The 17720-nt window shown below is 34.9% G+C and overlaps 2 protein-coding genes across 2 annotated transcripts; both read left to right on the top strand.

Moving 5' to 3' along the window:
• The first annotated feature begins 6728 nt into the window (after window positions 1-6728).
• On the top strand, window positions 6729-8451 carry LOC111902631 (cell division topological specificity factor homolog, chloroplastic). The gene is made up of 2 exons (XM_023898442.3): window positions 6729-6929; window positions 7674-8451. Exons 1-2 carry the CDS (start codon window positions 6846-6848, stop codon window positions 8268-8270), a joined length of 681 nt encoding a protein of 226 aa, XP_023754210.1. The 5' UTR covers window positions 6729-6845; the 3' UTR covers window positions 8271-8451.
• A 2678-nt stretch (window positions 8452-11129) lies between these two features.
• LOC111902632 (mitotic checkpoint protein BUB3.3) lies at window positions 11130-16657 on the top strand. Its single transcript, XM_052766406.1, has 16 exons — window positions 11130-11253; window positions 11354-11484; window positions 11959-12041; window positions 12392-12634; window positions 12717-12789; window positions 13097-13177; window positions 13256-13337; window positions 13445-13545; window positions 14079-14146; window positions 14250-14283; window positions 14662-14719; window positions 14950-15096; window positions 15654-15776; window positions 15869-15925; window positions 16109-16183; window positions 16279-16657. Exons 1-16 carry the CDS (start codon window positions 11146-11148, stop codon window positions 16378-16380), a joined length of 1566 nt encoding a protein of 521 aa, XP_052622366.1. The 5' UTR covers window positions 11130-11145; the 3' UTR covers window positions 16381-16657.
• Window positions 16658-17720: the final 1063 nt, after the last annotated feature.

The raw sequence follows: 17720 nt of genomic DNA, 5'->3' as shown, positions 1-17720 counted from the left end.
CTCATCATCCAACTCATACTCCATCTATTACATCTACCCATGTTTTACCCCAATATTATCGTAGATATAAAATACATATACAGTTTAAATCATTTAAAACATGTATAAAATCGTTCATCCAACATAGATAGCAATTATATAGATGATATTCACACATAGCACGTAGTTTATATAAAATACTTCATATCTATGTGTAAGATGAAAGGGACCATGCACTCACTTGTAAAGGTGGTGATTCCGAACTCAGACAGCGCTTCTCTTCTTAAAAAAAATAATTTCCTTCGACGAAACCTACTATTATTACCAGTAGAGTTTAGTCTATTATTCGCCGAGACTAATTAATAGTCTAGCTATTATTACTATTATACAAGCGTTAAATAACACTCAATATAACTCATAATAATAACCCAAATAATTATTTTAAGGTCCTAATAATGTTACTATAATTAAATAAAAGTTATATTAAATATAGTATAGGCGTAGCTCGCTTACAATGGGTTTTTATTAAAAACCGGGCTTCGCTGGAGCAGTGTTTCCGAGCGGAAAGCTTTTCTTCTCGGAGCCGTTGGGCGCTCCGGGGCTTTCTTCTCGTGCTAGGGAGGTTCCCTAGACTTGGGAGGGTTTTAGGGAGGTTAGAGAGAGAAATAAATGCTTATGGTGTGAAGAAATAATGAAGGGTTCACCCTTTATTTATAGAGATTTTATAGTAAAGTAGCCGCTAAGTTTCGTCCGTATCTTTCCGCGTACGAGCTCCGTTTTCTACGTTTTTTATATCCACGCGTTGGTATTTATGAGGACTACAACTTTCATTTAGACCTCGTCGGCTAATTCTCCTTCTATCTCAGATTTACAAAAAACCGTATCGTATTTATCACGCTCGAAGAGTAGCGACTAAGCTTCATCCATATCTTTCGCATACGAGCTCCATTTCCAACTTTATTTATATCCATGCATTGGTATTTACGAGTACTAAAACTTTCATTTAGACCTCGTTGGCTAATTCTCATTCTATCTCGGATTTATAAAACTGTATCGAATTTATCGCGCTCAAAGAGTAGCGACTAAGCTTCGTCCATATCTTTCGCATACGAGCTCCGTTTCCGACGTTATTTATATTCATGCGTTGGTATTTACGAGTACGACAACTTTCATTTAGACCTCGTTGGCTAATTCTCAATCTATCTCGGATTTACAAAACTGTATCGAATTTGTCGCGCTCGAAAAGTAGAGACTAAGCTTCGTCCATAACTTTCGCATACGAGTTCCGTTTTTTACTGTATTTTTATTGTTTAACTCCTATTAACTATATCTTCATTTCTCATTTAGATTATTTTGGCTGAAAATCGACCGATCTAAAATTCGAATTTTCGGGTTGTGCACTACTATGCTAAATCTTAGAAAAAGCATAACTTCCTCATATGAAGTCAGATTTGCGCGTTCTTTTTATGGACACTCTCGGTTTAACATTTTCTATGACTCTTGTTTAGATCGTTAAGGATAAAAGTCTCTCTATCGTAAATTTACTATTTACACTTTCCGGTGCCGTGTCGGTTCCGTGGTCATAACTTCTTCGTTATAACTCGGATTTCGGCGCTCTTTATATGTACGGAAACCTTGTAACATATACTACAACTTGGTTAAGATTATTTATTCTAAGTAATCTTTTGCCGAAAAGTCGTTTTCGACCCCTATTATCTTTAAATTGACTAGTTCGGATCTACGAATGTTACACTTATGAACTCACCAACTTAAATGTTGATACTTTTTCCAACCACTTGTATTCTCAAGAAATTAGTAGACAGGTAGCCCCCACATGTGTCATGAAGACGGAGTGTAGTAACAACACGTCTTATCTTTTGCTATAATTTTATATGAAACAATCAATGTTTTGAACAAAATGTAAATTATATATTTTCAATATAATGGTTGTGTTGCTTTGATTACTATTATTCACTTATTATGATACTATACATGATGTTATTCGCCCCTAAACGTTTCCTCCTTTCGGGTTTGGGGGTATGACATAATGTTATTAAAAGAGGGGCGTATGTGGTTCCTTTATTGTGCCTTAATACCCTGATGGCTACCTCCTACAGCTTCTCATCGTCCCTCAATCAATCAAGCAAGAAATCAACGGTGAACGATCCAAAGTCACTCCTTAGGCTCTTCCTAGGTTCTCACACTTCTCTTCCATCAGCTGCTGAAGAACTCCTCATGATGCCAACTATCTACCTCCTGAATATTGTCATATTCACTTAGTAGTTGTCTCCCATCATCAAGAGTTCCACAAAGCACAAAGCAAGCAACATTCAAGCATTCAATCACCTCTACCAACACATAAAACCACTCTAACATACAACTCCAATTTCTCTATCCACAACTCAAAGGCATTACCGATCGCAGGCAACCCTACCTCTCGTGGGTATTTAACTACTCTCTCAATAGATTCCTCAAATGCACATCTAGGTGTCTCCCCTAGATTACTCCTCTACTCGAAGCTCTATCTAAAAGATTCCTACTAGATACTCCTACTCAACATATACTCAGGGCAAATAACATATGGCAACAACTCCTAGGCTAAGGCATCACAAATTAGGCAACTCTAGCCCTAAAATATGAAATACCTAGCCTATCCTCTAGCATGCATCCCTAACATCTCATGACTATCTCATAACACAAACAAGTAAGGGTATTTTGGGAAATCACCGTTTGGGCTCTGGCTGATTGTACACACTGCTCCGTCTCGTTTTCTCTTTAAAATCTTACTCGTTTTAGTAAAATCATTTCTTTTCTGAAAATTTTCTCAAATCCTCAGTTTGAGTCCGTACATACCCGAGAGTACATCCGAATCCCTCAAACCAAGGCTCTGATACCAACTTGTAACACCGTAATTTTCAAACAATTTTTTTATTCACATAAATCTCATAAACACGTTTCACAAAATCCCCAATTGTCAAATTATCGAAAACACAAATTCATAATTGTTTGAATAAAATCCAGGATCCTCAAAAACATAACTCCATCTCGTGTGTACAATCAAGCTGACGCCTTCCCACGATCCTGAGAAGTACCTGAAACATATATCACATAACACGGTAAACATGAAGCTTAGTGAGTTCACCAAAATACCACACACATCTCATTAGCCTCTCATGGCTATACTCAAATAAGACCCTCTAGTTATTGTGTCTCAGTGGAACCCTCCGGTCCCACAACTCGGGAGGACCCTTCGGTCCTAACTCAGTAAAGCTCAGAATAATACACAACATAAATCACAAAGACATAATGCAGGATATCACAATACTCAATATAAGCACACAAGACCCTCCGGTCACACAAAATTACCACTCAAGGTAAGTAGAGTGAGAATAATCACCTCATAAGCAAGCAAATAAACCTCGTACACAAATCACCAATGTAGCCTCCGCCTAACACATATGATAATTATCTCTAATTAGCACTTCAATCACAACTCTAAATAAACCAAACTATTTTCTCTCTCCAACTCTTGGTATGGGTAAAAGACCATTTTACCCCTCCATGGTCCTCATAATCCATGACTTAACCAAACCCTAAAGTCAACAGAAGTCAACAGCCCATGCTGACCAGATTTGTCGAGTATAGCTTATGAACTCATCATATCTCCCAGAATTAGTACATCGTGAAAACCCAAGTCAACTCGTCGAGTTGCTAGCCAACTCGTTGAGTCCATACAATGTCCAGAAGACGAGAAAACCCCACCTACTTGTCGAGTTGTCCCATCAACTCGTCGAGTCCACTCTGAATCCTAAGACGGGTAAGACCCATTCAAGGCGTCGAGTTGTCTCATCAACTCGACGAGTCTGTAACGCGTCCAAACCATCGGGGTAAACCCTAACCGATTCATCGAGTTGTCTCATCAACTCGTCGAGTCCCCTAAGTCTATTTCCTCATTCAGACGATTTTGGACATAAATAAGGTCTCATACTCTAGATCTAGCCTCCTAAGGTTGAATCATCACGTATAGCTACAAGCTTTGCATTCATGCATGGCATATAGGGCTCAAAATGCCAAAACAAGCTCCATAAAGATCTTTATGCTTGAAGACTTGCCCAAAGCTTGATAAAGCTCGAATCTTTGGGCTCATAGGGACTCATATAGCTCAGATCTATAGTCTCAAATCCCATGACCAGCTCAACAACTCCAAACCAAAACATAGATGGGATAATGCCCATAAAACTCTCTAGAAAGAGATCTAACAAAAGGAATGATCAATGAGATAGCTTTTTACCTCCAATTGACAGCTAGCACCGAAAGAACATTGGACCCAAAGCTTCTTCTTGTTCTAAACCTTCTTGCTCTTCATTCCTCTTCTAAAAATGCACTTGAACACAAGATCCTTAGCCTTTCTCTCTCTCTTTCTCTCTCTCCCTCTCTCTCTTTCTCATAACGACTACAACTCATCTAGGGTTTCTCTCAGTGTGTCTAAATGGTTAGGGAGGCAGAAATGAGGGCTTAAGGGCCTTTAAATAGGGTGCAAGCCCTAAAATTAGGGTTTTCTCAATACAGACTCAACTCGTTGAGTCGAGCCCTTCAACTTGACGAGTAGGCTTCAAAATTCGCGAGGGCCAGCTCAGCCCCAATACGACGAGCCTGCATCCTTCCTTCCAGCCATCACTTACAGCTTTAAAGCAGACATAGTACTTAGAAAGCAAAGTTGTGGAATCTGGCATGATGTCTACATCCATCCTCACAGTAGACCCAAGGTTTGTCCTCAGATTTTCATGACCATATGACCATAATCTCCCATAATGTTCAATTAGACTTCCTTCAGTTTCTTGTAATTCAAATTTCTTTGCATTTCCGCATTGCCCCACACTTACATTTATATTGAATGTTGTTGAAACTTTAGCTTTCGTCTTCCTAACACTCATTTTTGGCTTCTTTGTAATTTCACTCATAAATTGTTTGCATAACCACTTATAAGTTACTATGGACCCAAACTTAAACACCTTGCTACAATTATGTTCACTAACTAGAGATTTTATCTGAAAACTCTTCTCTTTTGTCATCCAAGAGGCCTAAAGTCTAAATGGACAAGTAGGCGACTTGTTTTTCTTTTGCAACACTTAACTAAAAAACTTTGGGAGTCATTTTTTTCAAACCAAAGATCATATCCATTAGCAACTGCATAGTTGCTCAACATGTTTTTAAGCTCATCAGGGTTAGAAAGTCGCATACCTAACAATGGATTCATCTGATTCCATGGTTGTCTATCATCATGCACAGGGTATTGAGGTTCAACATCTACATTTACTGTATGTAGACAAAGTTTGTGTAAGAACCTATCATCCATGGTTTTGTTGGTTGGGAACGGATATTCAACATTATCTTCTTCATGGTCAACAGAATAAGTGTCTAACAAGACTGATGAGTCTTCATCCTCTTCACAGTTGTAGTCTTGATCTTCATTTTCCTCTTCCTCAATCCATTCAAAGATTGGTTCATTCTGGTGTTCCACATACACATTCATTCTCCTCTCATTTGCATAAGACAAATCCAAAAAATTCTTTGTAATCACCGTTATTCACCAGTATATGAATTCCCTGACTTAAAGACTATTGTGGACGACAAAAGTAGATGTCTTTGCTTCTACTTCTGGTGAGCTTGTGAAGGAATTGCATGAACTCCTTGTATCTCAAATGCACTGAAGTCAACATCTCGCACTAATTGTCTTTCGGGATCAAAATATACTAATGGGTTGGGTGCAAACGTTCCATTGTAGTGGAAATCAACTACAATGAAGTTTCGATCAGTGAGACATTATGATGAAGCCATTATAGAGACCAATTGAAGATTGAAGGAGACAAAATCGGGGGTTAATGAGACTCCGTGCCCTAATCGAACGTAAGGACCAAATGAGACTTCACTCTTAACTTTAATAAGGAGGGGAGGCAAAATTGGGGCCAACATGCCACCTCATTAGCCATGAAGGATAAAAAAGCCACCTCAGACCGATTCAACCGTTAAAACCAGCTAATATCGGTCATAAGGTGACAAATTACACAAATCAACAATTTAAATGGCTATTAGAGCACGAAAAAAAGTTTTTAGTGACCGACCAATAGCAATAGTTTGTTACCCTCTCAAGTCATTATTCCAAACTTTTACTCAAATTATAAATAAATATAAATCACATGGACAAAAAATGTAGTTTACTCTAACGCCTTGTTCCCGAGTTTTTTGTAAATTCATTAAAGGAAAGGAAAGTAAAATTTTGATATAAAGAAAGGGAGGTGAAAGAAAATATTCATTATTCCGTATTCCTGAGTTCGAAAGAAATGAAAGGAAAATTTTAAGTTTTTATGTTCCCAAGTTAGAAATAAAAAAAAAAAATAAAACTTAAAATCTCACTTTCTTCCTAAATCCGTCCAATTTGGAAGGAAAATATGACTCAAAAATCATTTTCCTCCCCTCACTTTTCTTCTATTAACGAAACTCGGAGACACGATTTTCCTTCGACACCGCTCACTTTTCCTTCGTATCCTCTCATTTCTCATTTTAAATAGAACTTAAGAACAAGGCGCAAGGAAAAGTTTAAAGATGTTTTTCCTTTCTTTTCTTTTTTCTTTTTTCTTTTTTTGGTAAAAATCTACCGATGTTTAACGGCTTAACGATAACGGCCTAGAGTTACGACGTCGTAGCAAGCAATTGTGCAAGTAGCTGTAAGAGTAAGCGAAGTAAAACTCTTGGCTAGTACTGTTGTCGAGAACCAGAAATTATCATCGCATTCACCACAAAAAAAAACCCTAAAAAAACCAAAACCAAATACACGAATCCCCAATCGGGGAGATAAGAGATTCAGAATGGCGATTTCTGGTGATTTTAGGGTCTCTGCTGCATTAGGCCCTTCTCCTACGAATCCCCTCCGTATCAGTTTACCACCTAAGGTCTGAACTCTAAAACCACTCTCTTGGCTGTATTTCGATTTTGTGTATGTGAATTTAAAGAGACATCTGTTAGTGCTGATAGTTCAGATCCATGGCTATTTATTGTTGATTTTGGTACATTATTGCGTGAATTTGGGAAATATTTAATGAAATCGAATCATAAATATGGTTCGGTGTATCTGCGTATCGTTTCGAAATAGGGTTTTGTTTTGCGGATTTGAGAGTATTTGGTCTATCTGGTACCTCTGACATTCACTCTTGTATATACTTAAGATTTTGGTAAACGTTAGGTTTTATATGTAGTGATTTTTACTATTTTCTATGAAACCACAATGAGTTTTTCTTCCCTTGAGCACTTGACCTTTTTCTGGAGTGATTTTGCACTTTCCTGTAGAACACAATGTGTATCCCTTGATGGTAGTCTTGCTAGAGGATCCACCTGGACTGAATCTCTTTGTTCTAACAGACTGAAAGTCAACTTAGTTCAACTTATAGTTATAGCATCCCAGTTTCTTTTATTCCTATTACAACGTTGTAATTTGAAAAATCTACCCAATTATAGCAATGTCATCCAAACACAAAGCAATTTTCGCTATATAATTGATTAGATTCTTCAAAGTCAATTGTTTCAATATGAAAGAAATTGAAAGTAAAAACATTAATACCATTGAATTTGGTGATTATAACTCTTCTATATCTATTGATCATTAAAGATTATTCTAGATAATTCCATCTTGAATACAGATAGATCATGTTAACTTCCTAAACGCGGGACCCACTCTTTCCGAAACTACAACGCCTAAATGGTCAACCTCAATAACCCACACCCACAACACACGCTGCAACTCCAAACGACCTCTCACCTTCATGAACGACTATGAAATGTCCACAAGCTCCTTCAATCAAGATGCAGAAAGCTTCCTTTTAAACGCCATAAACATGGGTTTCTTTGAACGTTTAAGTCTAGCATGGAAAATTGTCTTTCCATCTCCATCAATGATCAAGAACTCAAATGCAAGTGTTGCTAAACAAAGGCTGAAAATGATTCTCTTTTCAGACAGATGTGCTGTAAGTGAAGAAGCTAAACAGAAGATTGTTAGTAATATAGTGAAAACCCTTTCGGATTTTGTGGTGATTGAGTCTCAAGATAAAGTCCAGCTCAGCGTGGCAACGGACCCCGCTATGGGGACGATTTACTCGGTGACTGTGCCTGTGAGGCGTGTGAAAGCAGAGTATCAAGAAGAAGATGGTGAGGGGACGATTATGAATGTGGAGTATAAGGATAATGGAGTGGATTCTGGTTCTATGGATGTGAAGTTTGATTTTTATGTTCCTGAGTGAAAGATGTTTGTGAGTTTGATTCGGGTGATTGGGAGAATTGAAATTGAAAATCATGTGGGAAAGATTATTGATTGATTCCCTTGTTTGATGGTGGCTGAAATTTGTTATAATTTATAGCAGATCTTGTAAATATTCATATGCTTTAAATTTCAGTCTTCTACTTTGCTAGAGCCTTTTATAATTTTTTGTTCTTATAACTTTGGTCATCTTATCATCTCATGATTAGGAGTTGTTTCGTAAGAATGTTTGTGTAATAAACCAAAGTTAGGGCTCAAGACGCCATCTAAGCTTCATAATCACATTTTTTACCATGTAGATGTATAAAGTTCAACGTATTAGCAATAGAACATAAAACTATGTATTTCATCATTAATTCGAGATTAGTGAATCTAGGGAGTGATTCACCATTGATGGAAGCTCAAACTTAACAACAAAGCATTCAAATAAAGAGACTACCTTAAAGGATTTGACACTTGAATTTGATGCTTCATAATTTTGAATCCTTCTTCAAACATTGAGCTCTCATATAAACATTCCTCATTCACGATTAATCCCATAATTCCTCATATTTGCAACATAAACCGTAGCTAGAAATAGTTTCTAGTTAACCCCAAACTTTAAATATGTGTACAATCAAGGCCCAACACTGGCTAAGGAGGTTAAATCCAAGTTAGAACCTCCATTCTAATTCTTGAAAAGTCAACTCCTAGCTTCAAACTATTTTAATTATAACTTTTCAATTAAACATTTTTTAAATTAATTATATTACTGAAATTAAATAGAAAATTAATTTATTTTATGAAATCTACACTTAAAAGGTTAAAACTTTTAGTACCATATTGTGGGTGTTACGTGAATCCCACTTATCTTAATGAAAATTTGCATAAAGATATGTAAATGGCATAATCGTAAGATTTTATATCTTTGAGGGTCAAAAACACTTCGGTTGAAAACTTAGGAAATTAGCCTATTGGCTTAAACAAGCATTTGTAGGTGGAACTTAAAATTCAACCACTATAATATGCATATTAACCTTCAATTCTTACCATACCATAACCTTCACAATATCAATTCCCTTTCTCAAGCATTTGACCTCAATTTGATGCACCCATCTAGTCACCAGGGATGTATCACTATCCAGAAATGCTCTATATTACATAGAGCAAATCAATACCAAACCCAACTCTAATCCTAACCTATACCCAACTTGATTTTACGCATTTGAAACATTGCAAGAACATTTATTCCAATCTCAACCCCATTTCGATTCCAGTTCCTTAACCTGGTCCGAAGATGAACCTGAGCGTCAAGCTGACCCGAAGAAAAAAGGAAGGTCGACAACCAACCTTGGACCCCGAATGAAGAGAAGGCGTTAGTAGAAGCATGACTTGACATTTTGGAGGATCGGACGATGAAGATGGAATACTTTATGTAAAGTGTGAAAAAAATTTCTTGACCGAATGAAGAAAGGCAAATACCACACGATAGATCAAATATATTCGAAATGGAGGAATACAAACAAACTTGCAATGGAGTTCAATGATGTGTTTGTCAACGTGACACATTTTTGGCCAAGCGGTGCTAACGATGTACTAAGATTTGGTTAGTTGTGAAGGATAAAAAAAAATGTCTTCAAATTCAAACATCAAAAGATTTCACGGGTGGCTCAAAAAAGAACCAAAATATTGAGTTAGGCATCAACAAAGATGACATTATGAAATTCCAATGTCGAGCAATCCTATGGGAAGATATCAAGCCAAGAGAATGCAAAAGGATGTGGAATGTTCTTCAAGACATGGTGAGGATATGATAGTGGGGCTCCATAGGTTAAATGACAATATACAAAAAAATGTTGCAAATTGATCAAGAAAAAGAAAAAAAAAAAAGAATGTGATTATAAGACGTTTCTAAAATGGACGAGAATGAATGTTGAATTGTGATGAAGGTGAAGATGAAATTTACGAAGAAATATAACTGGGAAGATTTGTATGAGTTATGTTTTAAGTCTTTTAAGTCATGCGTGCAATGTTTTAAAAATCGATTAGAACCAACCGGTTGAATCGATTGGATCGAGAATCAGAGAAGGGAGTAGCTTAACTAGCATTGGTTTTAAGCCTATTTCTGGACCATAACAAATCGATCAATTTTTACAAAAACCCAGTTAAATTGAATTGTTAAAACCTGACTGAACCGGTTAAACTGAATAAAAACACATGAAAATGAGACATTTTGCATAACAAACTTTGGTGGCCCATTTCACATCTATTTAGACTTCTCTTATCACTATGTACATAATTTGTTAACAGTTGGTTGCATATTCCTTCGTTGCATATTCTACCTTTTTGGGTGAAAATCTAACAAAATAGTCCTATTTGACTTGATTAACAACTAATTTTGTTCTTTTCCATTCATAACAAACACTATTTAAAAGACCATTGTTCTGTCCTGTTCTATCAAGTCTCATGTACCAAACGATACCTTAAAGAACACGTTACTGGAATTACGAAAGTTTCATAGAAATGCCCTGCGGACCTCGCTATAACCTCTTTAGATCCGTCGATTTTACATATATGCCCCTCCTTAATTTATCATATTGCCATTCCGCAGAGCTTTGGAGGTTATCTCCGCAGAATTCATGTCTATTTTTTTTATCTTGTATTTTAATTTTAATAACCATACCCAAAATATATTATGGGCATAATCTCTACTTTTTAGAGTTCAAAAAAAAAGACCCAAACACCCCTTTGAACAGCGACCGGGCGGGAAACTTCTAATACAGAGAAACTTCAATTTGCATATTTCCGTGCTTCTGTATTTGTAACCATTGTGTACCTTATTAGGGCTCAATAGCTCCAATTGTTTTCAGTTTAAGAAGATGGACGGAAGTTGTTTACAGTTCGAAGAAAACCCAATTCAAGATGCTATTTCCAGAATTCGCTTCGCCCCAGCATCCAACAATCTCCTTATCTCTTCCTGGGATACTGTAAGATTTCGTCTTTATCGAGAGTTTGTTTGTATGTTTGCGTGCAGCTTTTTATACTATACACTCCAGAACCATTAATTATGGGGTATTGTATGTGCAGAATCTTAGATTGTACGATGTGGATCGATCTAGGTCAATTTTTGAAGCTTCCGGGGAAGCTGCGCTGCTAGACTGTTGTTTCCAAGGGGAGTCAGCTGCTTTCAGTGCTGCTTCTGATTGTTCCATAACTAGGTCTGTTCTCAGATTTATGATTAATTATAGTGAAGTTGAAAAGACGACTCTCGATATGTGTATTTGAAATCCCGAACTTAATGTGTTCTAGGGTTCTGGTTTAAGGGAAAACGCTCAATGCAACTTAATGCAATTGAATTGATTTCCAGTTACGAATCATCCATTTGTCTGACCTTCAAGGTCAAAGTTCAAGTCTTGTTTGGAAAAGAGTGAATATTGTACATCATTTATTTGTATATCTTTGTATTCTCCTCAGTTTTTGAGTAAGAACAATAGAACATATAAAAGAACAGTCCCAATACAAATTTAAGATAAAACAGATGAAAGTCTGTGCTGAATCCCATACAAATTTAAGATAAATTTGAACACCAACAGATGGTTTAAAGCTATAACACTAGTACATTACATAATTCAGACATTTTCTTCTTAATTTCTTGGTTTTAAGCATGACCATTGTAAGAAAAATCCTTGCAGGTACGATTTGCATTCAGGAATGAGAGAAAACTTTGGAAATCATGATGATTTAGCAACTTGTGTTGAATATTCTAATGAAACAGGTAAACCACAAACAATTTTTTACTTCCAAAGTTCTAAAATATTATAAAAACTTACAATAAACAACACAAAGTTCCATAGCAAACTTAGAATGTTTTAAGATTTTTAATAATGCTAGTTACAACTTTGTTTTAAAAAGCATGAACACTTTCATTAATAAGTCATCAGTTTTCATAATCTTCACAATCAATGACATTTTTGTCAACCATATTTGCTTGGATACTTTTCCTCTAGAAATAAAAGATCATCTTCCTCTTCTAGTGACTTTTTCTAGAGAAAATTGTGCTGTTAACTTTTGTTACATTTTTATATTTCATGTTCCAAAAATTCATCATTTTTTTTGGTTCCACAGGTCAAGTTGTGACTGCAGGGTGGGACAAAAAGATAAAATGTTGGGATTCAAGGTCAACAAAGACTCTTACTGCTGTAAATACTGTTAATACAGGGGTCAAATCTATATCCCTATGTGGATTTGCTTCAATGGTTGCTGTTGGGGATTCAGTAAATATATATGACTTACGCAAATTCAACAAATCATTTAATAGCAAATGTGTAGAAATTCAAATCGAGTGTGTTCGACCTTATCTAGACCAAGGTATTTAGCAATAAATCTAGTGTATGACTTTTTTGAAAAGTTTTAGGTGAGTTTATTTAATTATATATCTTAAATAATGCAGGATTTGCAGCTGGATCAACTGATGGACGTGTTGCATTGAAGTATTTTAATCCATCTGATCAAAACAACGATGGGTAAGTTTATGCATCTTTCAACTGCCATATTATTTAAAAGATAAAGTTACAACTTTGGTCCCTGAGTACAGCTGATTTTTTCAATTTTGTTCCCAAAATGTTCTCTGTTGCAATTTTTGTCTTTTTTCGTCCATGTTCCATGTAAAATTATTATTTTTGGGACCAAAAATAGTCATTTTGATTGAAACAAGGATCAGATATGTAATTTAATCTTTTTAAAATAACACCCACTTTTCATTTCTAGTACTTGTATTATTAAAGATTTTGAATATTTAACTAATAATACATCATTCCTGTGTTCTTACAGATATGCTTTTCGATGTCATCCAAAGGCAAAGAGAGCAAGGCATAATTTTGCAGCTGTGAATGATATTGCATTTAGCCCATCGTATGTCTTTTAAAAAAAATAATAATAATTAATGAAAAAAACTCGTAGAAGTTTATACTGATAATCTTTTGTGATTAGGACTTATGGCGATTTTGTCACGGGTGATAATAAAGGTTATGTCACAATATGGAATGCTCAAAGTAAAAAGAGAGTTTATGAGGTAATATTACAGAATCCAATGGTTATTTATTAATATCTTCTAATGAAATTTTATATAAACATTGTGGTAGATCTAAAGATGTTAAACTTTTCTTGTTGTAATTTCAGATGCCAAAATTTGAAAATAGTATTGCCTCTTTATCATATAGCCATGGAGGACAATTTCTGGCTGTTGCTTCAAGTTACACTTACAGTGAAGAAAATGAATTGTTAGTATATCTTCTTGTGTCCCCACTTAAATTCTAAGTAAATATAACCAGTTTTTTTTATATGATTCATATATATATATATATATATTAGATATGATTTACTAAAGATGGAATGGAATGATAAAGGAATGGAATGGAGAGTGTAATGGAATGAGACATTACATTCCATCGTCATGTTTGGTTGGGCCATAGGAATTTAATGAATTTTCATTTGAATTTGTTCAAGTCTATTCTCGACATTATTTTGATTACAATTTACAAACTTTTTTTTACAGGATTTAGAAATTCAAAGCTAAACTTTTTAAAATTTTCCTGTTTGACTCTTTGGACCAAATCTACCCATTTTTGGTAAATGGGTCAAAATTTCGAACTGTATGAATTACATTTTATGACAGACTTGACCTCTATTTTTATTGCTTGTGTACTAGACTTGACCTGGTTTAAATTTTTTATTGTTTTCCCTTGTTGTCAAATAAGTATTTGTGAATATACTTTTCTTACTTTTATCTGATTTTGGATTTTTTGTTATACAGGGAAATGCCTCCAAGGATATACATACATGAAATGGATGACAAATACATTGCTTCCTTTTCAACCGGAAGTTCAAAATAGACCATTTTTACATAAACACAAATGACAAGGCAACAAGCTTTAAGACATGAATGTCTTTATCATATTAATTTTTGTGTTTCTTCCTATTGTAGCGATTGTCCCCACACATTGTTTTAACCAATCATTGTAAACTAAAATAACTAACAAGTATTTATGTTGTTTGTAATCTTTGTAGTACTTTTTAAAAGGTAGCCTTTTTCTTGTAATTTTATTAACATGGGAAATGAAAAAAAAAACATAAAAGAAGTAATATAATGGATTTTTAAAGCAAAAATTGCACTTTTGAATTGTTTCGATTTTAGTGAAATACCAATTTGTGAAGTCCGACCGAATGAAGAGATGAAACATCTATTAATTGTAAAATTCTAGACTTTTTTTTAAATGTATCATTAACAAATATGAAATATTCAAAATTGTATTTCTAAGGTTTTTAGGTGAAATATTAAAATCCATCCGTTAAAAGATTTCATTTTAATGTAATTTAACACCATTTACACTTTACAGCAAATTGAAAAGGAATGCACTAAAGAAATTAAAAAAGAAGATTAAAAAGAGGGAGGGCGTAATATAGCATAGAGTAAAACTGAAGGGCTTTTTGGCAATCTACAAAGAACTACAGGGTTACTACGAATGACAAAAAGTGTGTAATCTAATCCGACGGTTACCATTCAATCTGAATAATACTATATAATATCTCTTTGTACGGCTGTTGCTTAAAACCCTAATATACCTTTCTCCCCAAATTTCTTCAATCTTCACATATACTACTACTCTTCGTCACTTCCTCTGTAGATCTTTTGTCTCATTTTTGAAAATATGTCTGACGAAGAGCATCAATTCGAGTCTAAAGCCGATGCAGGAGCATCCAAAACTTTCCCTCAGCAAGCTGGTACTATCAGGAAGAACGGTTACATCGTTATCAAGAATCGTGCTTGCAAGGTATCGATCGATTTATTATTCATGTGTTTGTTCTTTCAATTATAGATCTGATTTACTCCTGTACTCTTCGGAGTTGGTATTATAGATCGTTGTTGTTAGTTTTCACCGTCGATGTGGTCAATCTGTTCTTATAGCATGGTATCGATACTAGACTTGTTATTAATCCATCGATTTATATGTTAATTTGCTGGATTCGATTGCTTGAAATTGCTATTTTCTTACAGATTTTACGTTTTAGGTCATGTTTTAAGTTTTCTTATATTTGATTATGTTTCTGATACGTCTACTTTTTGCAAATTCGTTCATCTGGCAACTAATCGCATGACCGAATACACATATATCAATGGGTCCCTGTATTAATTGTCATATTTTCTGTTATTTTTTACTCTCTGAGAAGATTTTTATGATCGTTACATTGACAAATTAATGTCATTACTAGCTTATATCAGTGTGAACTTCCCATCTTTTGGATCTATACTCTGTTTGAAATTCATCCCTCTAAAAGAAACCATCTTTTAGAAGATGAAGCAATTTATATCATTACTTTCTTTTTGCAGGTTGTTGAAGTTTCAACCTCAAAGACTGGCAAGCACGGACACGCCAAGTGTCATTTCGTTGCCATTGATATCTTCAATGGAAAGAAGCTTGAAGATATCGTTCCCTCTTCCCACAATTGTGATGTATGTTTTATGCATTTTACAACATATTTTACATCTTTTATTTGTTTGTAACTTTATATTTATACAGATTATAATATTTTCTTGGGTTTCAGGTTCCACATGTCAACCGTACTGACTACCAGCTCATTGACATTTCTGAAGATGGATTTGTACGTGTCACTTATCTTGTCATTTTCCCTCTACTTTTTTTTTTTTTTTTTTTTTATTTGGTTTATATTGTGATGAATTTAATAAAATGGATTTACTTATCTTGTCATTTTACCTCTACTTTTATTTTTTATTTTTTATTTGGTTTATATTGTGATGAATTTAATAAAATGGATTTATTATAGGTGAGTCTGTTGACTGAAAATGGTGGCACTAAGGATGATCTCAAGCTTCCAACCGATGATAGTCTGCTTACACAGGTTAGTAATTAGTAATTAAACATGGAAAGTTCACTTGAAGTTGTTAAATATAATTTATGTATTTAATAATTTTTGTGCTCTTAAAAATTGTGCAGATTAAGGATGGATTTGCTGAAGGAAAGGATCTTGTGGTGACAGTGATGTCTGCGATGGGAGAGGAGCAGATCTGTGCTCTTAAGGATATTGGTCCCAAGTAATTTTACCTTGTGTGGATTGAGAGAGATTTTATATGAAGAACTGCGTTTGCTAGATTTGTGGTGATGGTTATTTAAGAAAAAAAAAACTTTATTAGGTTTCTTTTTTCTATTTTACAAATTTTTGTTTTGTTTTTGGTTATTGTTGATGTGCTAAAAAAGTCTTGAAATTTGGGCTTGGGGAGAGGATGGGCAATATGTACGTACACTTTGTATCTCGATATGTTTGGGATGCGACTTGTGAACTTATGGAGTGGTTATTCTGTTTCTCTTTGTTTCATTTCTAGTGCTGTTTTTTCTCGTCTTCATTATTTGATTTTTTGTTTTTAGAGTACATGTATATATATTGTGCTTTGAAGCCATTCTTTTTGTAATAAAATAAAAAGAAAGAAAGAATGGTTTTGAACCTTTGACAAAAAGAGACATTAATTGTTTAATTAGATATGTAATCTAATACAACCTATTTTAGATTTGATTCCTGTAATTAATGTTTAAAAGCTCCGAGAATTGCATTTTTTTTCTTGCAATTGTGGTTAAACAATCAAAATACAAGAAGTCTTTAATAGTGTGAACTTTTAGCAAAATTATAAGCACATGTAGAAGGGAAAATGACTTAAGAGGGTAACTATCTTTTATCCGTGTTCACATATTGGCAATTTTTTTTTTTGTATATGATAAAGCATCTAACTTGTTTTAACTGTTTAAATTACACCAATATTACCGGTTAATACATGTTTTAACCGGTAATTCAAAGGGAATATGACTTAGGAGGGTAACTATCTTTTATCCGTGTTCACATGTATTTTTTGTACATAAGAAAGCAACTAACTTGTTTTAATTGTGTAACATCTCAAAAATCATGACAAAAAATTGTTTTTAATTTAATACTAAAACCATAATTGTCAAACCATTAATTTAATACTCCGACATCGGGCCCTGCCTGGCATCGAGCCTCGCTCGGTATACAAGTCTGTCTCTCTTACTCCCTGCCTGTCTCCGGGCCCCGCCCGCTAAACACATACAATCATATAACATGCTAACACATAAAGAAACATACTCTACTATATTCTTGTCCTAAGAAACATACTCTGTTAATAATGAGATACAGAACATCGTCCGTACTCAGCTAGTGATGAGATATGGGACCTCGCCCACACTCACCTCCTTACCAGGCACATGCAGATATTCCTCGGGCACCAAGTATAATCTAACATGCAGACATTTCTCGGGCACCCGCCCGACATCGGACCTTGGTCTGGAATAACATACTAGCATACAATGCCTAGGGCTAACCCCCGAGTCTTCCTACTCATAGACTACATGGGTTGACATTGTGGCCTTAG

The sequence above is a fragment of the Lactuca sativa genome, chromosome 8, assembly GCF_002870075.4.
Source record: "Lactuca sativa cultivar Salinas chromosome 8, Lsat_Salinas_v11, whole genome shotgun sequence".
NCBI lineage: Eukaryota > Viridiplantae > Streptophyta > Magnoliopsida > Asterales > Asteraceae > Lactuca > Lactuca sativa.
This window is presented reverse-complemented; position numbering and strand designations above follow the sequence as displayed.

Bases quoted from the DNA above. Each gene is read 5' to 3' on its own strand.
- LOC111902631 (XM_023898442.3), top strand. From the start codon at position 6,846: ATGGCGATTTCTGGTGATTTTAGGGTCTCTGCTGCATTAGGCCCTTCT. The intron at 6,930-7,673 runs GTCTGAACTCTA...TCTTGAATACAG, and splicing joins GTATCAGTTTACCACCTAAG to ATAGATCATGTTAACTTCCT.
- LOC111902632 (XM_052766406.1), top strand. From the start codon at position 11,146: ATGGACGGAAGTTGTTTACAGTTCGAAGAAAACCCAATTCAAGATGCT. The intron at 12,042-12,391 runs GTAAACCACAAA...TTGGTTCCACAG, and splicing joins TGAATATTCTAATGAAACAG to GTCAAGTTGTGACTGCAGGG. The intron at 14,284-14,661 runs GTAAACTAAAAT...TACACTTTACAG, and splicing joins CATTGTTTTAACCAATCATT to CAAATTGAAAAGGAATGCAC.